General features: G+C 38.9%; 1 protein-coding gene across 3 annotated transcripts in view; it reads left to right on the forward strand.

The window, feature by feature from the left end:
* The first annotated feature begins 13,743 nt into the window (after nt 1-13,743).
* The window catches only part of PIAS1 (protein inhibitor of activated STAT 1), a 123,000-nt gene continuing 109,034 nt past the window's right edge, over nt 13,744-27,709 (forward strand). For 2 of the 3 annotated variants that reach the window (XM_081511876.1, XM_081511878.1), the window contains exon 1: nt 14,143-14,178. In XM_081511876.1, the coding sequence (XP_081368002.1) occupies nt 14,155-14,178 (24 nt within the window). In that variant the 5' untranslated portion in view covers nt 14,143-14,154. Of the gene's footprint in view, nt 13,790-14,142; nt 14,179-27,709 lie in introns of those variants that run through there. The other variant, XM_081511879.1, reaches the window with a different exon arrangement.

The following is a 27,709-nucleotide window of genomic DNA, read 5'->3' on the forward strand; positions in this document are numbered from 1 at the left end:
AATCCAGAGAAATTTAAAAAGTTAGTTCTTATTCAAAACAAAATCCTTATTTTGTTTTTATTCAAACATTTTAAATGATTTAGTTTAATTCCCTAAGATGGTGGATATTCATCAGGTTATGATCTACTTTGTGGAATGGAAGAATGTTAGTTAGAAAAGTGAACTATAGTTTAGCAACTAAAAGGTTAACATAAATATCTGGGCATATTCGAGAAGTAGCAACATGAGGCAGCTTTCTAATCATTTATCCTGAAATTAGATCCTCGATCTATCTTGAAGCTAGACTCCCTTAATGCAGGCTTCTTAATCATTGGATGAAAATGCTTCAACAGAAAATATGTTGAATTAAACATTACAGAGGGGATGGCTGCTGAAAATCCCTTGTCTGTGAAGAAACAGACAATTCAGCAGGTAAGTAAGCAAAGGAGGCATTCATTCATTCAGCTAGCACTTACTGAGTTCTTGTTACATGTCAGTTCCTGTTCAAGTATAAGAGGTACAGTGGAAAACAAGATAGCTACTAACCCTGACTTCCTGAGGCTTACTGTTAGGTATGGGTCAACACCAAGTAGACAAATAGGTAAAATAATTATACATTGTGATAGCTATAATGAAGAAAATGAATGAGAGAGACATATCAGACAGGATCCTTGATTGTAAGCAAGCAAATCCACTTAGTTAAAAAAAAGTGGGGCGGAGTTATTAGAAGGTAATTGGAAACTTTGGATCAAAGGGAGTCTGGATAAGTAGACTTGGAAAGCGAACTAGAACCCTGAGAGGTCCAGAGACTGAGTATCAGAAACTACTGAGAAGGTGATGCTGCAGATAGCTGTGTTTGCTAGGTCTCTGCCCTTGTGTCTAGGTCTCAACAGAGAACCAGGGAAACAACAGCAAGGTTTTGTTTGACTGGGTTTGATTCACACACCTGTCCCACTACCCGAACCATGAAGCTGTTCTCCCTCAGCTCCTGGCTTCCATTTTGGGTGGCTAGCTCTGGACACTTGCTTCCCACAAAAACTCTCACCATGGGGAATTCCCTCTGTGAGGTCTAGTATAATAGAGGTGACTTAGATGTGGGTCAGCCAAAAATAAGGCAAATATTGACTACAGGTGAAATAAACACCACCATATACCGTCTTGGATAAGAAGGCATCTCAGAGAGAGTAACATTTAAGATGAGCTAAGCCTGTTTCTTCCTTTTCCTAAATTTGCTACACTATGGGTTTAGTAAGTGTTTCCCTGATGACTGATGAAGTTGAGCATCTTTTTATGTATCTATTGGCAGTTTAGAATACGCTCTTTAGTGCAGTGCGAATTCAACCCTCTTGTCTATTTGCTCTATTGGGTTGTCTGCTTTTATTTTGTTGAATTGCTTTGAATAAGTTTTATAAGCTTCTTGCATAATATTATAGAAAATCTCTTTTGTTGGATACATGTATTTTTAATATGTTCTCCCGCTAGTGGCTTGCTTTTTCTCTCTTTTCCAGGACCCACCTCCTAGAGTAATGGAAATAAAAACAAAAAAATAAACAAGTGGTACCTAATTAAACTTAACAGCTTTTGCACAGCAAAGGAAACTACAAACAAGGTGAAAAGACAACCCTCAGAATGGGAGAAAATAATAGCAAAGGAAACAACTTAGAGTTAATTTCCAAAATATACAAGCAGCTCATACAACTCAATACCAGAAAAACAAACAACCCAATCATAAGGTGGGAAAGGGACCTGAAGAGACATTTCTCCAAAGAAGACATACAGATGGCTAACAAGCACATGAAAAGATGCTCAACATCACTCATTATCAGAAAAATGCAAATCGAAACTACAGTGAGACACCACCTCACACCAGTCAGAATGGCCATCCTCAAAAAGTTTACAAACAATAAATGCTGGTGAGGGTGTGGAGAAAAGGGAACACTCTTGCATTGCTGGTAGGAATGTAAACTGATACAGCCACTATGGAAGACGGTATGGAGACTATTTAAAAAGCTAAGAATAAAACCACCATATGACCCAGCAATCCCACTCCTAGGCATATACCCTGAGGATATCAAAACTGAAAAAGACACATGTACCCCAATGTTCACTGCAGCACTATTTACAATAGCTAGAACAAGGGAGCAACCTAGATGTCCATCGACAGATGAATGGATAAAGAAGCTGTGGTACATATATACAATGGAATACTACTCAGCCATAAAAAGGAACATATTTTAATCTGTTCTAATGAGGTGGATGAAACTAGAGCCCATTATACAGAGTGAAGTAAGTAAGAAAGAGGAATATAAATATCATATACTGACACATATATATGGACTCCAAAGAGATAGCACTGATGAATTTATTTTCAGGGCAGCAATATTAAAAAGCAGAGAAATTACTTTGTCAACAAAGGTCCGTCTAGTCAAGGCTATGGTTTTTCCAGTAGTCATGTATGGATGTGAGTGTTGGACTATAAAGAAAGCTGAGCGCCGAAGAATTGATGCTTTTGAACTGTGGTGTTGGAGAAGACTCTTGAGAGTCCCTTGGACTGCAAGGAGATCCAACCAGTCCATCCTAAAGGAGATCAGTCCTGAATATTTATTGGAAGGACTGATGTTGAAGCTGAAACTCCAATCCTTTGGCCACCTGATGTGAAGAGCTGACTCATTTGAAAAGACCCTGATGCTGGGAAAGATTGAGGGCAGGAGGAGAAGGGAACGACAGAGGATGAGATGGTTGGATGGCATCACCGACTCAATGGACATGGGTTTGGGTAGACTCCAGCAGTTGGTGATGGACAGGGAGGCCTGGCATGCTGCAGTTCATGGGGTCGCAAAGAGTCATACACGGCTGAGCAACTGAACTGAACTGAACTGAATGGAGAAACGGTCATAGAGAGCAGACCTATGGGTACGGTGGGAAGAGAGGAGGGAGAAGGGGAGATGTATGATGAGAGTAACATCAGTTCAGTAACTGAGAGTAATATAGAAATTTACAATACTATATGTAAAATAGATACCCAATGGGAATTTGCTGTAAGACTCAGGGAACTCAAACAGGGGCTCTGCAACAGGCTGAAGGGTAGGATGGGGAGGGAGATGGGAGGGAGATCTGGGAGGGAGGGGACATGGTTGTACCTATAGCTGATTCTTGTTGACCTATGACAGAAAACCACAAAATTCTGTAAAGCAATTATCCTTCAATTAAAAAAAATTTTAATTAATTAGCATATTTATTTTTGGCTGTGCTGGGTGTTTGTTGCTGCGTGTGGGCTTTCTCTAGTTGCGGCCAACAGGGCCTACTCTTGGTTGTCATGCGTGGGGTTCTTGTTGCAGTGTCTTCTCTTGTTGCAGAGCACAGGCTTTAGGTGCACAGGCTTCAGTAGTTGCAGGACGCAGGCTCAGTAGTAGCGGTTTGTGTGCTCTAGAGCACAGGCTCAGTTGCTCTGTGGCAGGTGGAATTCTCCCCACCAGGGATTGAATTCATGTCCCCTGCATTGGCAGGCAGATTCTTATCCAGTGTACCACCAGGGAAGTCCATCTCCTCATAATGTCTTATGATGAAGAGAAGTTTTGATTTTATATACTCCGATTTATTAAAGTTTTCCTTTGTAGTTGGCACTTTTTGTATCTCATTTAAGAAATCTCTGCCTATCTTAGGGCCTTAAAGATACTCTTCTATGTTTACTTACAGAAGATTTATTTATTTTACATTTCACATTTAGATTTATAATTTGTAATTGCTTTCAGTGTATGATTTGAGGTAAGGGTCATGAGTCATTTTTTGCTAAGTGATATCCGATTGATCTGTATCTTTTTCTGAAAAGATTGTGCTTTTTCCAAGCGTCTCTGAACTATTTCTTCTGTTCCTTGGCCTATCTGTCTCTCCTTGTGCCAATGTTATAATGATTTAACCACTCTAGGTTTATAATATATATTGATATCTGGTAGTGTGAGGCCTCCACTTAGGTTGTTTTCTTCGAGACTGCATTTCCTTTTTCTGAATCATCGCATTTCTATAAATGTTGGAATCAGTTTATTAGTATCTGTAACAAATCTACTAGGATTTTGATTACAATTACATTGAATATATTCCAATTAAATACATATCAATATAGGAAGACCTGATATCTTTACAATATTGAGTATTCAAATCTATGAAGAGCATAATCTCTCTGTTTATTTAGGTCTTTAATTTCATCAAAAGTTTAATAGCTTTCTGCGTAGAGGTCTTTTTTTATAAGATGTGTTCAAATACATTTTTTGTTATCTTTAAAATGTAATTGACATCTTTTTCTGAATTACATCTTCTATTCATTTATTGCTGATATAGAAATGTAATTGATTGTTGTTAGCTCACATCCCATCCAGTGAAATTCACTTATTAATAAATTCGACTATCCAATAATTTTTGTGAGAATTCTTTGAGATTTTCTCCATGCACCATCATGTTCTATTTGAATGACAGTTTTATTACTTCTTTTCTAATCCTGATTTTCCCCTTCTACTTATATTATCATCTTGTCTCATTCCAATTATCAAAAGAAATACTTTCACTGTTTCATCATTAATTATGTTTTTTTGTGGGTTTTTGGTAAATACTTGTAATCATATAAAGGAGTTTCCTCCTATTACTAGTTTATTGAAGTAGTATCATGAAAAAGTATTACATTTTATTAAAGGATTTTTCTGTACCTATCAATGTGATCATATCATTTTTTTCTTTTTGCTAATGTGACAAATTTAAATGGTTGGTTTTCAAATATTAAACAGTTTTTTTGTGTTCCTAGAATAAGCACCTCTTGGTTATATTCCATTACATGTATATGTGTGTGTGTGTGTGTATATATATATATATAGAGAGAGAGAGAGAGAGAGAGAGTTGGATTAAATTTGCTAATATTTTGCTTAAGATTTTCACCCCTATGGGAATGAAAGAGAGTGGTCCTTACTTTTCCTATCTTGTAAATATCCTTGTCAGGTTTTGGTTTCACAGTCCTGGCCTTGTAAAGAGTTGAGAATATTATATCTTTTTCTGTTCTTGAGAAGACTAAGATTGGCTGTTATTTCTTCCTTAATTATGTAGCAAATTCACTGGTAAAATCATGTGTGTCTGGCATTTTCTTTGTAAGAAAGTTTTAAGTAATAGATTCAACTTTTTAAATTGATGTAGAACTGTTCTCATTTTCTTGATATGAGTCAGTTTTGGCAAGTTGCAGGTTTTATGGAATTTGTTCATTTTGTTTAAATCATCAGCTATATTTGAATCAGACTGTTCACAGTATTTATTATCTTTTATAGTGTCTATAGGATCCATAGTGGGTGACCCTTAGTTCATTCATGATGATGATAATTTCTAAAAAGGGCTGCTGTCATTATTGGCACACATAGGGCAGCTGGTTTGCCTTTTGTGTGGAATCCACATCATGATGATGATAATTTCTTTCTTTTTTCTTCTTCTTGATCAGTTTTATTAGGAGAAATTTAATTTTATTTATTATTTTTATTTCATTTTATTACCAATTTCATTAAAATTTTCAAATAGCCAACTTTAGGCTTTGCTGACTTATTTTTATTTTAAATTTTATCTCTGCTCTCATTATTTGCTTACTGCTAGCTTGAGTTTGATTTGTTATTCTCTTAATAGCTGCCTGGGATGGAAACTTATATAATTGATTTTCAACCTTCAAATTTTTCTTATATTGGCACATATGGCTATAAATTTCCTTTCAAGTTTAATTGCTTGGTTAATTTTTTATTGTGGTAGATTATATGACACAAAAGTTGCCACCTAGGAGTTAAATTCAGTAATGGAATTAAATACAAAATCAACACACAAAAATTAGGTTTTTTTCTGTACACTATGAACAATTTAAAAAGGACAGGAAGAAAATAATTTCATTTTTAATAATATTAAAATGAATAAAATTCTTAAGAATAAATTTAACCAAGAGATTCACATTGACGAGTTTAATCATTTATATTTAAAATAATTGTTGATTAGAAAGGTCTTTCTTCTGTCATTTAACTATCTTCTGTATGGTTTATACACTTTTCATTCCCCCATTAATGTCTTGACAATTTTTTTGGTTGATTTTTATGTAGGATTCTATTTTGATTCCCTTCTTTTCTTTTCTGTATGTATTTTAGTGATTTTTCAATCTAATCTGAATAGTACCAATGTCTGAGCTTCATCAGGGATAGTTTTGTCAATTTTTTTTTTCGAATGGGCCATTTTTTCCTGTTTCTTTGTACTTTTTGTGATTTTTGTTGTTGTTGAAAACTGGACATTTGGATATTATAATAGGTTATCTCTGAAAATTAAGCTGTCTTCCTTGCCCAGGATTTGCTGGTCTTGATTTTTAAAGCGTCAACTTACGTTCAGCCAGTGCTTTTACTGAGATTTCCTTGAACACTGAGCACTTAAACAAACACCTTTCCCAGTTTTTGCAGTTGGCTCTTGCGGGAGTATTCCTTTAACACTTAGCCAGGCCATTTGAAATTCTTCCTCAGCCTGTTACTTCCTGGTTGCCCTGAGCATATAGATCAGCCAGTGGTAGAATTTTAGGATCTTCTCAGGTCTTTTCTGAGCATGCATCTTGTTTAGCTTTCTAAATACCCCAGTGTACATAAGCACTTTCGAATTTGAGTGTTCTAACTTCCCAGAAAATTTCCCTCTCCAGCTTTTACTTCCAGGCTTTAGGAGGTCTTTTGTGCGCCAGCTGTAATCTTTGGCCCCAGGCCGTTGCAGGTTATTTATTCACCTTACAGTGTTTTCAAGCAATGACCACTGCTTCCGGTTCTAGCACTGGCAAGATGGAGACAAGGGCCTTGAATTAGTCCTTCAGCTAGCCCCCAGACAGATTGGAATAGACAAACACAGAGATGCCAGGGATCAGGGCTTTTCTCTGGAAAGGTGGGCTTCTGTCTGCTGCAGAGTCAGGGAGGGAGTAGGAAAGGGGCAAGTAAAAATGTCATAAAGTTTTCTTACCATTTTTAAGTTGCCTTAAAAAAAAATTAAGCATTTGGTTGGTTGCTGTAAATCTTTGACTGTTTTCCAGAATTCTGATAAAGTTGGTGTAATACCTTCTGTTTGTTTTTTCAATGATTTGTGGTATGGAATTTGGAGCTATCTACTCTGTGTTTTCTTGCTGTTCCTCTCTCCACAAATTTCGATATATATATTTTTAAACAATTTCCCATTCATTTTATTTATTTTTATTTTTGGTGGCACTGGTTCTTCCATGTGGCACCTGGGGGCTTCTCTCTAGTTATAGCACATGGTCTTCTGTTGCTGTGGAGCATGGGCTCTAAAGCATGAAGGCATCAGTAGTTACAGCATACGGGCTCTCTAGTTGTGGCACATAGGCTTAGTTCCCCCACAGCATATGTGGAATCTTAGTTTCCCAAACAGGGACTGAACCTGTGTCCCTACATTTGAAGGCAGATATATAACCACTGAATCTCCAGGAAGTCTCCAAATTTTGATATGTTAATACATATACATATATACGTATATACACTTTTCATATATATATATATATACACACACTGTTCAAACATATGTATACATATGTATGAAAAAATATATGTACTTTTATTTTGAAGTAGATGAACAGAAGATTTCAAGGAAACATGCAGGGAAGTTACATGCATCCTTTTCCTAGTCTCCCCCAAAGTTATTAATAACATCTTATGGAAGTATAGTACAATATCAAAACCAAGAAGTTGACACTTGAAAGAACTATTTTCTCCCTCTATCCCTAATTCCTGGCAACCACTAATCTCTTCTCCTTCTTTGTAATTACATTATTTCACCCCCTGGTAGCTCCGATGGTAAAGAATCCACCTGCAATGCAGAAGACCTGGGTTTGATCCCTGGGTCCGGAAGAGCCCCTGGAGAAGGGAATGGCTACCCATTCCAGTATTCTTGCCTGGAGATTCCATAAACAGAGGAATCTGATGGGCTACCATCCATGGGGTCACAAAAAGTCAGACACAGCTGAGCTATGAGATATTTCATTAATGCTACATAAATGGAATCAAGCAATAATTCATGTAATTCTTTTGGGATTGTTTTTTTCACTCAGCATAATTTCCATGAAGTTTATCTAAGCTGTTGTGTATCAATATGTATATTTTTTAATTGCTGAGTAGTATTGAGAAGGAGAAGGCAATGGCACCCCACTCCAGTACTCTTGCCTGGAAAATCCCATGGACGGAGGAGCCGGGTAGGCTACAGCCCATGGGGTCGCTAAGAGTCGGACACGACTAAGCGACTTCACTTTCACTTTTCCCTTTCATGCACTGGAGAAGGAAATGGCAACCCACTCCAGTATTCTTGCCTGGAGAATCCCAGGGACGGAGGAGCCTGGTGGGCTGCCGTCTATGGGGTCGCGCAGAGTCGGACACGACTGAAGCGACTTAGCAGCAGCATTGAGAAGGGAAGGAAGAGGGGAGGATACAACTTTTAAAAGAATGACATAGGTGTTATGGATAAGACAAAAACTGGTTAGAACCTACTAGGCCCAAGATAGTGGAAGATTTAACTTCCAGTAGACCTTGAGCCTCACTAGCTCACATTAGTGTGCTAAATGACAGACATACAGTACAAATGCTGTGACAGTTCTGAGGCCAACCATAAAAAGTTAAGGAGTAGGCTGTACCCCAATTCCTGGAAATTTCAATCTCTTTTCCCAAATAGCTGGAATAATCCTCCCACTCATTAGCCTATGAAATTACCAAGCCCATAAAAACCAAACATCTCCCATGTTTGGGTCCATTTGCCTTTTGAGACTGACTGCATTCTCTCTGTGAAATGTGTATCTCCCAGGGCTTCTCAACTTCTAAGACTGCCCACATTCTAAGGAGTGTATCTCCCTAAATAAATCTGCTTTCCCACCCTTGCTTGCTGGCTTATATCCCTTATAGAAGATTAGAGAAAGAAAGTGAAAGTCACTCAGTTGCATCTGACTCTTTGCGACCCCGTGGACTATACAGTCCATGGAATTCTCCAGGCCAGAATACTAGAGTGGGTAGCCTATCCCTTCTCCAGCAGATCTTCCCAACCCAGGAATCGAACCGGGGTCTCCTGCATTGCAGGTGGATTTTTTACCAACTGAGCTATCAGGGAAACCCATATCCCTTACAAGCATCCTATATTAATGTGTACTTTGTTGCCTATCACTTTGCCTCTTGCTGAATTCCTATTTCTCTAAGACATAAAGAACCTGAGCTTCCATAAGTCCTGGCACCAGGTGAGTGCTTTTAATTAAAAGACAGTGGGATTGAGTCCCAGTCCATGGGTTCAAGACCCAATCTGAATTTTGATGTACACAAATCCCATCTGATGTGTGCAGTTTCAGCATTTCATAGTATGGATGTATCAGTTCATTTGGCCATGTACTCATTAAAGGATATTTGGATAATTTCCATTTTGGTGCTCTTATACAGCTGCTATGAACATTCTGGTACAACCTCCTGTGTTTCTCTGGGAAAACTGCCCAAGGACACACCTGTTGTCTATAAGTATGTTTTTAGTTTTCAAAGGAACTGCTAAACTATTTTGCAAGCGGCTATACTATTCCTATCAACAACGTATGTATGATCCTTATCTAAGGAAATTATGCCTAACCCAAGGCCATTGAGATTTATTCCACAGTTTTCTTCTGAAGAGTTTTATAGTTTTAACTCACATTTAGGTCTATGATTTATTTGGGGTTAATTTTTAAGTGTTGAGTGAGACTCACAATAGTTTTAGGGTCTCACAAAGATGTTTTAAATCTTTAAAATCAGAAGAAAAAATTAGTATACTCTGCTTGGATTATATTAGTCTTATACTGATGCAGATGTAAAATATACTTTTAAAGTTTTTGTGGAAGAAGGGGCCTCTGAGGTTCTTTCTGACACTAAATATGGTGGTGTCTTTCCACATTAATTCTCTAGTACCAACTGGGTATTCAACAAGTCCATTTTGACACTAACTACAGGAGCAAGACCCTGATGCTGGGAAAGATTGAAGGCAGGAGGAGAAGGGGACAACAGAGGATAGGATGGTTAGATGGCATCACCAACTCAATGGACATGAGTTTGAGCAAATGGACATGAATTTGAGCAAACTCTGGGAGATGGTGAAGGATAGGGAAGCCTGGCATGCTGTAGTCCATGGGGTCACAAAAAGTTGGACGTGACTGAGCAACTGAGCAACAACAACAGGAGTAAGATCAGACCCCACAAATTAAGTGCTCAGTTCCACAAGACTGCACCTACTTCAGATGCCAGTTTCATAGGCCACTCATACTTCTGACTGACCATATTTGAGGATTCCTGCAATCCCCTCCTCAGTTTTGATAATTCCCTAAATGACTCAGAACTCAGGAAAACACTTCACTTACATATACCAGTTTATTATGGCTTTTCCTGGTGCCTCAGATGGTAAAGAAAGTGAAAGTCACTCAGTCGTGTCCGACTCTTTGTGACCCCGTGGTCACAAAGAGTCACAAATTCCATGGTCATGCACAGGTCTCCCACACTGTGGGGTGGATTCTTTACCAACTGAGCTATCAGGGAAGCCCCAATTACAAGAATCTGTCTGCAATGCAGGAGACTCAGGTTTGATTCCTGGGTCAGGAAGATCCTTGGAGAAGGGAGTGGCAACCCACTCCAGTATTCTGGCCTGGAGAATTCCATGGAGAAAGGAGCCTAGCAGGCTACAGGCCACGGGGTTGCAAAGAGTTGGACACAACTGAGCGACTAACACTCACTTTTCACCATTTCATTATAAAGAAAACAATACAGGAACAGCCAGATGGAAGGGATGCATAGGGCAAGGTATGAGAGGAGGGGATACACAGCTTTCATACCTTCTTCAGGCATCCCACCTATTCTACCAGTGCTTCCAGGTATTCACTGTTCTCCCTCTAATCACATTTGATTTTCTAATGACCAACTCCCATGCTGAAGCTACCTACCCAGGAGCCCCACCCCGAGTCACCGCTTTAACATAAATTCAGGTGTGATGGAAAGGGGCTTGTTATGCAGTTCTATCACTCAGGAAATAAGGATTTTAGGAGCTGTGCATCAGGAACCAATGTGTGTGTTTTAGTGGTGTCCGACTCTTTGCGACCCCATGGACTGTAGCCCATCAGGCTCCTCTGTCCACGGGATTCTCCAGGCAAGAATACTGGAGTGGGTTGTCATTCCCTTCTCCAGGGGATCTTTCTGACCCAGGGATTGAACCCCGGTCTCCCGCATTGGGGGCAGATTCTTTACCTTCTGAGCCACCAGGGAAGCCCTCCAGGAACCAGGGACAAAATCAAATTTTATCTGTTATTATACCACAGTACCTAGAAGGCAAAAGTCCCTAGAACCAAAAGAGTCTGTGGTCCTGCCAATTGAGTAGCTTTCCAGCAGTCCTTTTGTGAAATTATGGCAGCCTGGAGTAGGGTGATAGTAGTGGAGACAGTGAAATGGATGGGCTTGGGATGTATTTTATAGATAGGGTCAGCTGGACAGACTGATGGATTGGAAGTGAGAGGTTAATGAAGCAGCAAAACCCAGGGTGACTTCCACATTTTTGGCTTGAATGTCTGGGTAGATGATACTGCCATCCACTAAGAATACTGGGAAAAGGCCAGGATTGGGGGTAAGAGCAAGGCCTTTTGCTATGGATCTGAGAAGACCATGAGTCATGAGGTAGAGGTATTAACTCATTATTGATTGGGGGATTTTTGCAGAAACTAACACCTGTGGCCAGTGATTTTTATTTTGGCTGGTCAAAATGAATTCTGTTATATAACACTTTGTGGGTTATTACATTCAATAGTTACATCTGACGCACCTGTAAAGTCTTCTTCAGCACTGTGAGTTTCACTTTCCATATCAGAATCAATCACTCAGGTTTTTTGTCTTTATGCTGGTCTAATATTCACAGGGCCTGAATCAGAACATATTCCGAAGAGCTATCATCTTCTGAGACACTAGTATATATGTCACTTGGACAATCAGAAAAAGTATCTGCATAAAATTTACTGAAAAATTCATCTTCACTCAAAATTTTGCAATGCATCATTTTTGAAAATGTTATGGTAATAAACTTGCATTTATAATATACACAGGTTGGAACAAAAACCGAATGGAGCAAAATGTGATTGATAACAGCAATCATAAGTTGTATAATGAACCCTTGATCAATTTTTAGCTCTAACACTGTGATGTTAATTGTCTCATTTTCTAAAAACATATCGATACATCTCTGGTCAATAACTTTTGGGTATCAAAAAACATATTAATATATCTCTGATCAATAATATTTTAAATAACCAGTTGGATTTCTGAATCTGGGTTTTGGTGGAGTATCTGGGCTGGACAGAAATCTGAGTATCATCACAGATTTAGACTTAGAGTCAACGAGATCACCTGGGAAGAGTAAAATTAAAGAGAAGAGGATAAGGACTGAACCCTGGAGCACCCTGGTGCCTGGAGCACCACAACATTGAGCAAAAAGAGGGAAAAAACAACAAATGATTTTGAAAAGGAGGCTCAGAGAGGGAACAGAAAATCAGGAAAATAAGCTATTGAGGGGAGTTCAGGTGGAAAAGTGTTTCAAAAGAAAGGAAGCTTGTCAACTGTTTGAATCTGCTGGGATATCAATTTAGATAAGAATAGAGAATTGGCAATTGGCTTTGGAAACCTGTAGATCATTAGCAATCTTGATAAGTGATGTTGATGAGGGAAGTCCAAGCTGGCTCAGAATAGGCGGAGAAGTAAATGTGAAGTGAGAAAGTTGGAAAGAGCACTATAGAGAGCTCTTCAAAAACCTGTGAATTTATGCAGTAAAGAGAGCTGAGAAATTAGGCAGTTCTGGAGGAACTTTTGGAGTCAAGGAGGTTTATTTTAGATGGGAGGAGTTTCAGTATGTTTATTTGGATGTAGAAATAATCTAATGAGGGGGAATTAATGATGCTGGAGGGCAGGGTAATTGTAGGAGGAACATGGGAGGGGAAACAAGTCAGTTTCCTGGTGGAGGGACTGGCTTTCATAGGCACAGGAAAACTTATAGTAACCCAAATGTTACCACACTTATAAGAGTAGTTTTAATGCTGACAAGACATGATATCTTTTCCATCAGATGTGACACAAAGTTAAGCAGCAATAAGTGGAGTTTAGGAGGAGGATTTTAGTAGAGAGGGAAAGGTGTGAAATAATTCTTTCAACACTTTTTAAATGTCAATTTCATGGAGAAAACCCTTGCAGGATTAAGTACGGTCTCCTTCCAACCCCCTTTTCTCTCTCTGGACCATTTCTTCTATTTTGGTACTCACCACCATTTGTAATCGTATCTTTATTGGTTCACTTGTCTGTTTCCCACGTTAGAGAACTACAGGGAGACAGGGACATTGTTGTACTATATTTAATTTCCCAAAGTATATGTGTATATATATACACATCACATATATAGCCCTTATAAGCAGGGCTGGTACATAGTCGCTAAATTAATATTTGTGGAAACAAATAAGTTAATGAATGAACGTCCCCAACCTCTTAAATACTAATTTGGGCAAGTCACTTTTGCTATCTGAGCTTTTATGTCTGAACATATATACCACAAAAAATTCTAATCTCTTCCCTGCCTACCTCACCGCTTCATGATGAGGAGGATCTGAGCTAATAAACTTGGAAATGCTTCAAGTGATCCTTGAAATGGAACAGATTGTTATTTGCAGCCCACATGAAGCCTCGCAGGTAGCAGGTGCGAAAAGGACTTGCTGATTAAGGGAGAGGGGCATTACTGTTTCCTGTGGCTGAAGGTATAGAAGCTTTGCAGAAGGGTTCCACAGGCCGCGGAGGGGCGGGGCTCAGGCCAGTAGCCCTCCAGCTCCGGCCTTTCCCTGGAGGCGCCAGCCGGGCAAGGATGGGGGGCGGGGTGGAAGGGGGGGAGTAACTGTCAAACCTCCTCTCTTGGCGCCATTATTTAAATAGTACGTGCCCGTCTCGCAGCTGTACGTGCCCGGGGCGGGGCTGCGAGCGCTCGGAGCGGAGCGGAGGCCCGGGGCGGGCCGGGGAGGTGGAGGGGAGAGAGGGGACGGGCCGGGGCGGGGCCAGGCTGGCTAGAGGGGCGGGTCTAGCGGCGGCCCCCGGCGAGGTTCACTGCGCTTGCGCTGACAGACGCAAGATGGCGGACAGTGCGGAACTAAAGGTAAAGCGCAGCTCGAATTCACTTCTAATATTCGGCCGCGGAGACGGCGCCGCTTGTGCCGGGGGGGATGGGTCCGACCCTGGGGGGCCGCTCGGGCTTGACTCCACATGGGCCTGGAGTTGTAGAGAGGATCGGCGCGCCTGGCCCCAGTTGAGGGGGCCCGGCAGCGGCGGGCCGCGGGCCCCGGGTGCCTCGGGGGCGCTGACGGGTCGTCCCCGGCGTGTTATTGTTGTGGGCGCCTCTGGCGGGGGTGGCGGGGGAAGAGATCGGGAGTCCGGAGGTGGGGGCCGCGGCTGTCTCTGGGGCTCGGCTTCCTCACCTTCCAGGCAGCCTCCCCGCCCCCCGTGAGGAGCGGGGGCAGGGGATGGGTGTTCATGTTGGGGGGATTGGGAAACCTCCCCGCCGCTGCTTCCTCTTCCTCCTTTGCAGTCCCGGGCTGCTGTCAGGCGCTCTCTTCAGACCCCCGGGAACTTGGCTCTGGCCGCCCCGCCCCTCCGTGGCTCCCTGCCGCCCCCGCCCCGGACTCGGCTCTCCCCGGTTACCCGCCTGTCAGGAGGCGCCAGGGGTGCTCGTTTGTGGGCAGCGCGATCCTGGGGCGATGGAGTGGGGATGTGGGGGAGAAGCTCCAGTAAAGTTTAGTGAACCCCAGGCTGGCGTTGAGGTTCGACTAGGGGGTAGCGGGGGAGTCTGCCTGGGCGGGACGGTACTCTTTCTCTCTGATTCCGGGCATCCGCTGGGAGAAACCCCCTCGAAGGGTGTGTATTTGGAAGCAATGGTAGGTGGTGGGAAGCAGCTACTCTCCCTTCTTTTCCATGTCTTCCTTTTGGCTTGGTGTGGAGGGTGAGAGGAGCCTTCGGGGGTCTCTGCACACATCATGATGGCGATGCTATAGCTGATGGAGGTGAATGGTTCGTGTTTATATCCCCCTGTTGCCTTTTGTTTGTAGGGACATCTTGCTGGCCATGTTGATTTGAACGAAATTGTCCCCTCATCCTACTTCAAGCTCCAATTAAATAGAACGTTCCTCCGTTCCTCTCAACTGTACCAATTACTCACGCCTCGCAAAATTGGATGAAAGGGTGCCCCCTTTTCCCCGCTTTTTCTCCCACCCCAATCTTCTTTACCTGATGATGGCTTCTTTACCGAAGCAGATATACCACTACACAAGCAGTTGGGGGAGGGGGGTGGAACCCTTGTGATTGGATTGTGACAAATGGGGCTCCGCTTGAATAATTTTAGTTTAGTAGCAAGCAGTTTTTAACTAACGCGTATTATTTCGAGGCTCTGAACGCGATATTCCCTTCTCTGTGGCTTCCTATGTGTGAACCGAGCAGCTGGTTGTATCTTGACCCAGAGAACTGACATCGCTGTCATAGTGGAGATTGCGATATACAGTTGTAAATCTTCGGGGGAGAGTCGTCTTCTCCTAATTAGTAAAAAATTATTTAAAGAATGATCTCTGTTACAATGAAACGATAACTCCTAGAACAGGCAAACGCCAGGTTTGTTTCTGGAGAGTTTTTCATTGGAAAGCTTCGCCGAGAGATCGTTTTTCCCAATAATTTTTCAGTGTTAACATTACAAAATTTGTATATTTAGACTCTGCCTTTGAGTGTCATTCTTTTTAATTTACTTCTAATTGCAAATTAAGGGAGAGCAAATCTAGAATGGGTGGTTTCGTTTTTTCTAGTTTCAAACTATTGACTTAAATGAAAAAGCCCCAGGAATTTGAATATTTGGAGGTAATTGACTTAAAATAAAAAGTATGCAACTTTAAGGTACATGTTTTCTGTAGTTGTAAAATGTAGTCACTATGTCGCTGTGATCTTTGCATTCTAGTATTTATTTTGTTAGGAATCCTTCTGAATGATAGCTAATCAGTTCTCTTATACGTGGACTACAGAGTAAAGCTGAAAAGCCTGTGCTGGCTATGTTGTCACTCTTGATGCTGTCCAAAGAAACTGGTATGGAAAGCACATGCTGGGAGATTTCCTCCTTTGTTCTTTCTCATTTTAAGAAAGTGCCTTTGGGGATAGATCAGATCCCTGGTGTGAGTCTTGTTAGGTAAAGTTTCTCTTTACAAAAATGAGCCTGCATCAGATAAACGCTAAACACATGGGGGGAAACATTATTTTTTCTAAAACTGGTCTCCTGTTTTGCCCTCTCCAGAAGCTACTTGAGTTTTTCTAAAGGAGTTTTTTCTATTATTATGTTCTGTTGTACAGTGTTTTTTCCTTCAGATTGTAATAACTGCTCTTGACATACTGGTCTGTCATTGTGTGTACCAAGTACTTTGAGGAGCTGTGATAAATTGCTTAGTTGGTGATAGCTGTGTTAAACATTTTGTTTATATTTGATTGTGGTTACATTTGCTGCTTTTTTTTTTTTAAGGGGAGGAGATGATCTTAGAAACGCCTACCATAGTTATTTGAGGATGTGTATATATAATTTTCTCTGCAGTAAGCTTTGGAAGATACTTTTGGAAATTATATTTTCTAAGTGGTTTTGTGTGTGTGTGTGTGTGTGGGTTTTGGAGGTAGATAGCATTTATTCCTAATAAGGAATGAAAAGTCAGAGTAAGAATTAAGAAACTCAGATTTTTTTTTTAAGTGCTGGGTGACAACACAGTATTCCAATAGATTTCCAACTATGAGGCTTAGAGTAAAGACAGTGATTTGTTATCTTAATTATGAATACAATCCATAGCAAAAAGAAATATGGGTTGTAAATTTTTTTCTTCATGATCCATTTTAGTGAGTCCCTTTAAATCTATAACAAATCTGCAGGATCAGATGGGAAAAATGGATAGATCTGTATCTCTTGCAAGTGCAAGCTGCAACACTTATAGATACTGCCAATAAAAATTAGATTGTGAGTCATACATATCAAAAAATTCTCTGTACTCATTTGTTTATGGAAGGTTTAATTTTTCATTAGAGGAATACCCATAAATGACATTTGTAAGAATGTAGAGAGTGAGCATTTTATTATCTTTGGGAGCTTAAAAGCAGGAGGGTGTGATGGCCAGATGATCTTGGAAATTAATCTGACAGCTTCATGTAGCTTCTCTTAAAGTACTTAAAAAAAGAAAAAACAAATATTTTTTGCATTTAAAGTCAAATTGGGTTATATTGCCATCTTACCTCAGGAGGAACAGTGGAAAGGAAGAAATTCATTATCACTGAGTGAAGTAAATAATGGAATTCAAGGGGAAGGGAAATCATACTTTAGAAACCATACCTTTAAAAGTATTATCTATACAAGCCTGTCAGTAAATTATGTTGTTGTATTCTGCCTCTCTGTTTTCAAGAACTAGCCATTTAATTTTGGTCTTTGTGGTGTAATTTGTCTGCTTTTATTTTAGATGGAAGCAAGTAAATCTGACAATTTATTCATGAGTTTGATTTGAATCTCCATAACTTGCCTTGCTGAAGTGCCACATTTAGATGGCTTTTGTTTTAAATCACCATTTTTATGAACAGCATTTAAAAACAATTTGTAAGACACTCTAGTTTTTAAATATTTCATATAATAGTTTTGAAATATCTCCTATTCCTCCGCTGTTTTCTTCTGGGTTATCCGTATTGTCTTTCTCTTCAAAGAATCTCTTGTAATCCCTGTTGATTGCAGTAGTGCTTAGTGGTGAGTCCATAGCTGATTAACCTTGGGTTTCTCCTGGTGAACTCCATCAACGTGCTACTCCAGGGTTCTTGCAAAGGCTTTTGAGCTCAGGGTAATTTGTACCCTTTCTTGCTTGTAACTAGGGATAAGAAAAGAAAATGACTTAGAGTTGTAGTAGGGATGGGAAGAATTGTCTAAGTTTCTGAAAAACTGCAGTGTTTATAAAAACTGCTGGTCATTACATCATAGAATTGGTTGTAGTGTATTCTGCTCTGGCATCAAGTACCTTGGTTTTGTTTTGTTTTTTGATATATGTATTTTAATAATATATGGTACTTTGTAGTTCATAATGTATCACATTATCTCATTTGGTTTTTCCATCAGTTCTTTGAGATAGGAAAGGCAGGTAGTATCTCCCTTTTACTGATAAAGTATGCCAAGAAAGGGTAAATGACTAGTCCAAGGTCATACAAATGAAAGTGGCAGGGATTTGAGCCTAGGACTTGTGATTTCAAAACTCTGTGCTGTAGGCTGCCTTCAAGGTGCCATGTCAGTCCTGGAACCCTTGAGGGTGCCTCGCTCACAAAGAATTCTAGTTATGTTGTTGCTAATACTTTCCCTCTTGCTCTGTGCCAAGGTATTTTTGGATATTCCTTGGGCTTTTTGCAGGGAAGAGTTTGGAGTTTGTTAGTTGGAATCATAGGCATTAATTCTTGCAAATATCATTTTACTTGAGAAAACTTCAGAGAATACTGAAAAGTAAGCACAAAAATAAACAGCACCTGTAATCTCAGTACTTAGAAGTATCATGGTTAGCATCTGGGTATCCATTTAGACTTTCTGTCTTTGAGCAAATGCATATGAATATTCAACACAAAGGAGAGATCAGACTCTCTTATTTATAATCTACATGGCTATCTTTCCAGGGTAGTCAGTATAGGTCTTTATGATCATTTGAAAGGTAACATTGTCTTTTATTCAGCTGATCCCCTATTATTGGACTTCTCTGGTGGCTCAGATGGTAAAGAATCTGCCTGCAATGAAGGAGACCGGGTTTAATCCCTGGGTCAGGTAGATCCCCTGGAGAAGGAAATGGCAACCCACTCCAGTATTCTTGCCTGGTTAACTCCATAGACGGGCTGCAGTTGAACAGGACACTTTGACTAACACACACACACCCTATCATTGGACAGTTGGGTTACTTCCACTTTTTGCTTTTTTAAACAATGACTTGACAAACAGCCTGATACAAAAGTTTGCCAATGTTTTATTCTAACTAAATGTATATATTCTACAGACCCATTTTTTGTGCTTCAGGGAACGGTGCAAATAGTGTTTTGATTAGGTGAAGTGTTCAGTGAAAAGTAATTTTTAATTTGTTCATTGTCTATACCTTTCTTATTTCTGTTCCTATAAATCTGTCAGATAAGGTTATAAAATGATGGCAGAGATAGATTTTGTATAATATAAGTCAACATTATATAAATGTTCTGAATCAGAACATTTGATAAAGTATGAAATAGATTATGAAAATAGAAATAGATTTTGAGAATATTTGCTTTAGCTGTATTTTTAATCTCAAAGCAAAGTGTTGCCATAGTAAAAAATTGGTAGGTGACATTGTTTCAGGGAGGCTGTTAGAGTGAGGAGGTTCCTTTGGCAGTGAAAACATTTATTCTATCTTAAAGAACCTTATGGGTTAAATCAGTTAATAAAAGCATATGTGAATTGAATTAAAAATATTACTTGTGCAACATTTGAAAAGTACTGCACTGTGGAAGGAGCAGCTAATGAGATTAAAGATATGAAATTGATCAGACTCTAAATTTTGACATGTTAAATTTGGTCCTCACCTAAATCTTCAGCATTTATGTAAGAAATTGTATCACTAGGATTTTTTGGAGATAGATGATAGAGAAATTTAAAAATATTAAGTTTTCCTTTGTTACAATTTAAGAAATAGTGCTAATTATTATGCATTTTTTGCTACTCTTACTGCAGAGTGTTTGTGACTTTGTTGTGACTACTACTTCCTCTTCTATGTTAAAAATTGTGGAACTCCCATTGGTTTTGATTCCCTCTACTCTGTTTCATGGTAGCACATGAAAAAAACTCCCTATGTCTCCCCTCCCCTCAGAATTTTCTGGTAAAACTTCATTCTTAGTCATGAACTTCTGAAATTCATCAAAATGAAGAAATTTTCTTTTTTTCCTTTTCTGCTTCACCTTAGATCAAGAAACAAACCCTTTGAACATTAGCTGGTAATTTTGAAATATCAATAACTTTCGTAGGACTGTTGTATATGTTCCTGTTTTCAAAAACTTCATCTCTTTCTTACCTTTCCTGCTATTTTCTTCTTTTAATTTCCCCCTTTGGTTGCCCAAAGGTCAGTTTTCCCCAAACACTCCTTTCATCTTGTCACTCCACTGGCTTTTCATTGAAAACAGGGTAAAGTTTTAGCTCTTAGTTTGGTATTCAAGATTTTCTAGTCTGCCCCTAGTACACTTCGTGTGTACATTTTGCCTCCTCCACTGTATAGCAAAAGTCTTTTACTTAAAGCCAGAGCTAGTTTGCTTTTTTGTTGTTGACTAGTGTTCTGCTTTGTATGCCACTCCATTTTCCCTTATCCCTACCCTGTGGACACAGTAGGTGCCTAAGATATATTTGTCAAATTGCATTCAAGATTTGTTTCTGTTAGTGAGGGGGCAGATACATATGTTTATATAACAGTCTTAAGTTGTCAGTGTTCTGAGATAGGGTCATATTGTCACACTTTTTTTCCACGGCTGCTTCGTAGATGAATAACATTAAATCCAGAATAATTTATGAAGACTGTTTTCAGTTCAGTTCAGTCACTCAGTTGTGTCTGACTCTTTGCGACTCCATGCACTGCAGCACACCAGGCCTCCCTGTCCATCACCAACTCCCGGAGCCTACTCAAACTCTTGTCCTCGCGTCGGTGATGCCATCCAACCATCTCATCTTTTGTCGTCCCTTTCTCTCCCGCCTTCAATCTTTCCCAGCATCAGGGTCTTTTCCAGTGAGTCAGTTCTTTGCATCAGGTGGCCAAAGTATTGGAGTTTCAGTGTCAGCATCAGTCCTTCCAGTGAACACCCAGGACTGATTTCCTTTGGGATGGACTGGTTGGATCTCCTTGCAGTCCAAGGGACTCTCAAGAGTCTTCTCCAACATCACAGTTCAAAAGCATCAATTCTTCAGCGCTCAGCTTTCTTTATAGTTCAACTCTCACATCCATACATGACTACTGGAAAAACCGTAGCTTTGACTAGATGGAAACTAGATTACTAGATTACTTCGTTGGTAAAGTAGTGTCTCTGCTTTTTAATATGCTGTCTTGGAAGTCTGTTTTAGGTTTACCTTTCACATTTCTTTAAGTTATATAGATAATAAATGAATACATTTCTCATTATAATGATACAGCAGTAAGCAGAGTAAAATTTAAGTCTTTGTTTTCACCCCACCCACCCTTCGCCCCTTGCAACCACTTTGGTATCCTATTTTTTGAGGAGGAAAGAGCATAAGCTTTATTGAGGTGTAATTCACATACCATGCATTTCATCCGTTTACATACACAATTAAATGGTACTTTAATATTAATGTATTCACAAAGTTGTGTAACTATTACTGCAACCAATTTCAGGATATTTTTCCCTTCCCCCTCCAAGAAATCTTGCATTCTTTAGCTATCACCCCTATTGCCCACAACTCACCCCACCCTCAGGCAACTGCTTATCTGCTTTCTGTCCCTATAAATTTGCCTATATTGAACACTTCATATAAATGGAATCGAATGTAGCCTTTTGTGTATTCATTTTTCTGTGTGTGGACATTTAATTGTGTCTGTATAACATTTGTAATTTATTGTATATGTCTAGATTTGAAACAAATTAGGGACATAGAACTCAGTATTTATTAAATGAATGTACATACATTGCTATACATAAGCTTATACATGGTATCCTTTGACTTGCTTTTTTCACTTAACAGTATACTATTTTGAAGCTCTTTCCATTGCATGTTCCAAAGTGAGAATGTTTCTCTCTTCTTTTACAATGCAGATATTTCACGTGTATATTTGTAGAGGTTTAGCTTGTGTATTTATCAGTGTATATGTCTAAAAATTCTTAACTTGTCTTGATGGTTTTGCTAAATTTTTTTAATAGTTGACAATGTTTAATGTAACTCCAGTAAAGTTATATTTGAGGTTCCCTTAAAAATAGGAATGAAAACTGTAACAGGTAAGGGTTGTTTGGCTTGAGGAGAAATGGAATGTAGGCTCTTTATGGCGTGCTAGCAGTACACAGCCAAAGCAATTCATTTTGTATTTGGGTTTTTGAATGTGAGCAAGCCTGTTTTTAGCTTCATGGCATACTGCTTAAAAATAGAATTTAAACATGCTATCTTATGCTTTATGGTGAATTTTAAGACTTTTTCTTGTAGCCACGTAAGTGTAATCTCAAAAATAAGATCTGAAAGATTTCAGAGTAAATATTTTTCATATATATTAAAATCATCAGTCTGGTCTGTGGGCTTCTGTGAGTTACCCCAAAAAGGGAATGTAGAAGCACCTAGCTCAGAGTCTAACGTGGTAGGTATTTGGTAATTATTTGTTATTTATTTAGGAAGTATCTATCATATTCTGTCATTCATTATATGTTTGAGTTATGGCTGTGAGTGAAGTGTTAGATATCAGTTGGTTTGAGAATGTTGTCACGTAACTGCTACTATTAAGTCGCTTCAGTCCTGTCGGACCCTTTGTGACTCTATGGCCCATAGCCTGTCAGGCTCCTCTGTCCATAGGATTCTCCAGGCAGGAATACTGGAGTGGATTGTCATGCCCTCCTCCAGGGGATCTTCCCAACCCAGGGATTGAACTTTTGTCTCTTATGTCCCCTGCATTGGCAGGCAGGTTCTTTACCACTAGCACCACCTGGGAAGCGTGTTACCATGTAAACGTGTATTTAAACACTCTTACAGAGGGAAATGTACCAAAAATATTTGTTTCTTAATCACCCAAGTAATGCATCAGCTATTACAGTGGTTCTCAAAGTCTGTTTCCCAGACCTCTGGTAATTCTCCAGACTCTTTCTGGGGATCCTCCAGGTCAAAACTTTTCTCAGTAAAAGTAAGGCATTATTTGCTATATTGAAAGTGGTAGACATTCCATCATGTTCGACTCCTTGTGACCCCATGGATTGTAGCCTGCCAGGCTCCTCTGTTCATGGGGATTCTCCAGGTAAGGATACTGGAGTGGGTAGTTATTCCCTTCTCCAGGGGATCTTCTCCACCCAGGGATTGAACCCAGGTCTCCTACATTGCAGGCAGATTCTTTACCATCTGAGACATCAGGGAAGCCCATTAGCTACATTGGTATTTGCATAATCAGTGGTGGGTAAAATTGCGTGAATTAAGGCAGTAGTATTAAACTGTACTAGTTTGGGACATCATCATGTACTTGGAATTAAGATGATGAAGCAGTAAAGCTTAATTTTATTATGTCTCAGTCCTTGAGCACATTTTAAAGTATATTTTGTGTGATGAAAGTCCTGTAAACCACTTTTACTAAACACCAGATCTGATGGTTAATTCAAGAAAAAGAACTTGTACAGTTGTTTGAGTTGCATGCTGAACTAGCTGCTTTTTAAATGGGATACCGTTTTTATTTGAAAGAATGGCTGATGAAGTATGAAGACTTGGGTATTTGGCAGACATTTTCTCAAAACTAAATCAAGTGAATTTGCACAAGACACACTGACAGTATTTGTTGCTAATGATAAAATTCTAGCTCTCAAGTGAAAATAGAATTTTGGAAGACTTGTGTTTACCACTTTGAGCTTGATAGTTTCCCAATACTTGACTTTTTTTTTGGATAAGATCAGTGGTGCTATTAATGAATGTCATATAGCGAAGTTGTATAGTGAAAAGGGTCAAAATCAACATTGGCAGGACCACATAACTCTCTGAACTATTATTTTCTAAATAATCGATGCATGGTATTACAAAATGGTAAAATGATCCATTGGAAATGTAAGATAGATCAATGGATTTCAGTACATAAGAGTAGGAAGTGTTCATTGATTCACATTCCATACTGGAGCAGCCTTTATGAAACTGCCACTTGTTGAGTTTGGGTGAAGGATGAAAGAATATCTGTATCTGGGGGAAAAAAAAGTGGAAGTCACTTTGTTGTATCCCACTCTTTGCAACCCCATGGACTGTAGCCCGCCAGGTTTCTCTATCCATGGAATTTTCTAGTCATGAATACTGGAGTGGGTTGCCATTTCCTGCACCAGAGGATCTTCCGAACCCAGGAATTGAACCCAGGTCTCCACATTGAGGGTGGATTCTTCACAGTTTCAGCTACCAGGGAAGCTCCAGTTACCTGGGAGAGCTATTGAAATATTGCTCACTACATATCTGCATGAGGCTGAATTTTCTTCATGTACTTCAGTCAGAACAACCTAATGCAGACTGGATGTGAAAGTGGATATGAAAATGAATCTGTGTTTATTAAACCAAACATTAAAGAGCTTTGCAAAAATGTTAAATAATGACTATTTTTGCTATTTTTTGTTTTTGTTTGTTTAATTTAATATTTTGATTTAACAAGCAATGTATTTTAAATGACAATCTTTCAAATTTTTGTTTTAATTTCTGTTTTTCTTTAAAAGTTTTAGGTTATAGTAATATATGCGTAACTTGAAATTTACTGCTTATCCACTTTTAAGTGTATACAGTTTAATACTATTAAATATATTTACATTGTTGTGCAACCAATATCCAGAATGTTTTATAAAACTAAAATTATATCCATTAGACAGCAATTCCAGTTTTAACTTCTAATACAGTAAACACAAATAGATTTAATCAGCAGAGTTTCTTTGGGGGGGAATCCTCTATTTTCAAGATTATAAAAAACCCGGAGAGTCAAAACTTTTGAGATCCTGAACACTCTTCTTATGTAAGATACACAGTGTAGCTTAAAATGGGAATATCCTTCTCTTCTTATCCATGGTATTTTTTATAATTTAAAAGAAAAAAGTTTTGCTTATAGATAATAGTGTCTATTTTCAAGGCAAGTTTGCTAAGCAGAGCTGTTTAATTGTATCCTGTGTCTCTATAGTAAAAATGCTAAGCAGTAATGGTTTGCATTGCATTGATTGGCATCACCGACTCAATGGATGTGAGTTTGAGTAGGCTCCAGGAGTTGGTGATGGACAGGGAAGGCTGGCATGCTGCAGTCCATGGCGTGGCAAAGAGTCGGACATGACTGAGCAACTGAACTGAATAGATGTGCTCCAATACTTTCAGTCAGTAATGGTGAGGGAATTGTATGATTTTTTATTTTTTCAAGGTTATGTTTGAACCCTTGATTGCCTTTTTTTTTTTTTCCTATAGTAGGGGATGGAAATAGCTCAAATAAATGAAAAATCCATACAGATGTCCTCTAGCCTAATTTTAGCCAATAATTTCCTCTTTTGCAGATCTTATTAGCTCTTGCATGCATATGTGCTCAGTTGTGTCTGACTCTTTGCAACCTCATGAACTGCCCGCCAGGCTCCTCTGTCCATGGGATTTCCCAGGCAAGAATACTGGAGTGGGTTGCCATTTCCTACTCCAGGGGATCTTCTCAACCCAGGAATGGAACCCTCATCACTTTTGCATTCTTTACCATTGTACAACCTGGGAAGCCCCATTACTAGCTCTTACCGCATATATATAAGATGGTTGATTTGCATTTGACCTATTTTGTTTTCTCCCTTTCTCTGTTGTATTAAAGTGGGACCTAGAGATTACAGGACTGAATGCTTTTCACTTTCTACTCTTCTTTAAAAGTTGTTTGAAAAACTTCAGCCTCTGTATCTCAAGCATCTTTCTGCAGGATGTCAAACTAAGATTGGAAAAGGAGGATTTTTGTCACAAAAATTATTCTGATATGTGATATCAAAATAAAGTAGCATCTTAAAAGTGAAAGATCTTTTCTAAAATATTTGAGTTGATCGTAATTAGAGCAAAGAACATGAATTTTGGAATTGCCATTAATTTTCACTCTTTAGATGGTCAGTCCAGCTATAGTTGAGACTACTGGGAAGGGTGAACAATTAAAATTAATAACCCTTAATTTCATACTACTTTTAAAAAGTTACTTTATGGTATATGTTGCAAGTATTTTTAAGTTTTTGTAAGTGGCAACTCTGTCATGCCCAATGGAAAGTATATAGGTAAGACTCATTTGTAATTAGTAGTATTTGCATATAAACTATTAATGTGTTATAATTATCGTGTAGGTTGAACTTTGCTACTTACAGGTTGATTAGTTGCTTAAAACATGTTTTCTTGTAGGTAAACACTTCAGACTGTACCGAGTTATTCTCTGGAAACTGCTGATTTTAACAGGTGATTCTACAGAGTGTACAGGGTGATACTGGACATTTTGTTTTGCATACAGATTTCAGTTTTCTTTTAGCTTTGTTAAAAGTGATGCATTTTTTTGTTGTTCAGACATCTGTCATCCTAATTGCATAACCCATTTGAAGGAATGGAATCTGAAGGTGATGTGTGTTTGTGTGCATATAGTGAGGGTGGTGGTGGTAGTGGTGAGGATACTGTGAATATTGTTGAAATTCAGGGAGTTTGTCCTCTATTGGAGGTATTTCTGCAAATAAAGTTAAGGGGGAAAAGGATATCGATGTGAAGAGCAAGCTCTTATTAATTAGCTATGAGTTTAGAGTATTTGAAGGGGATTCCCTGGTGACTCAGACAGTAAAGAGTCTGCCTGCAATGTGGGAGACCCGGATTCAATCCCTGGAGAAGGAAATGGCACCCCACTCCAATATTCTTGCCTGGAAAATCCCATGGACAGAGGAGCCTGGTGGGCTACAGTCCGTAGGATCGCAAAGAGTCAAACGTGACTGAGTGACTTCACTTTCACTTTCTTTATAGAGTATTTGAAGAAGTAAGCACACAGGACACACACAATTATACCTCGTTAGTATGAAAATAATTTTTTCATTTTATTTAAAAACTGATCCTTTAATATTTTCCTTTTTACAGTCTTCTATGTCTCGTTAAAAATGTATTGAAGAGAATTGAAGAGAATATTTTACTTTCTATATAGTTAGGCTTTTTCTTATACTCATTTATTCAGTAAATATTTGAGTGTATATTGTGTCCCTGGTGCTGTGTTAATCATCAGTATACAAAGATAATTAAGGCATAATTCTTGACAGAAAAGAGTCAGGATGATGGAGATGGACACATACTATCTTGTGTAAATTATCTGCTTAAGATGGGCAGTAGAGCCATGCGTAATTGATCTCTACCTTTTACTTAACTTTGAATCTCTGCATTCCTGATATAGTTAAGAAAGTTAATTTTCTCCTCAGCTTTCACATATGAATGATTTTAATTAATAAAAGTAGCTTTTTATTTTGAAAAATTTATGTATACAGGCTTTTAGATTCTTGTGTCTCTTTTGTCCAGCTGTCTGCCCCTGCCCATAACCCTTCCTGCCCATGGTTTTTAAAAAGTATTGTTTTAGGTTTTTTTTTTTTTTTTTCTGCCAAACTAAGTTAAAGTAGTCAAAATCTTTAGGAGCAGGAGAAATTTAAATAAGTGAACATTGAAATTAACGATTTTACTCAGTTTCTGTTAAATCTTTGACAACTCTTAGCTTTTCAGAAAATTAAAGGCTTGTTTTATCTGTTGATTGAAACTCCAGTTTGAAGTATGATATAATTCTGAATAGACATTTTCTCTTCTTTACTCTTGTAAGCTGAAGATGATTTCTGTATTGTATGGAGTAAAGAGTGACGTTTCAGTTACTGAACCTTTGCAAGTGACCTGTCTGCAAGTTTTAGGATCTTTATGATATGTGCTCAAACTTCAT

Source organism: Giraffa tippelskirchi, chromosome 7 (genome assembly GCF_054371585.1).
Source record: "Giraffa tippelskirchi isolate mGirTip1 chromosome 7, T2T-mGirTip1v1.2.pri, whole genome shotgun sequence".
Classification (NCBI taxonomy): domain Eukaryota; kingdom Metazoa; phylum Chordata; class Mammalia; order Artiodactyla; family Giraffidae; genus Giraffa; species Giraffa tippelskirchi.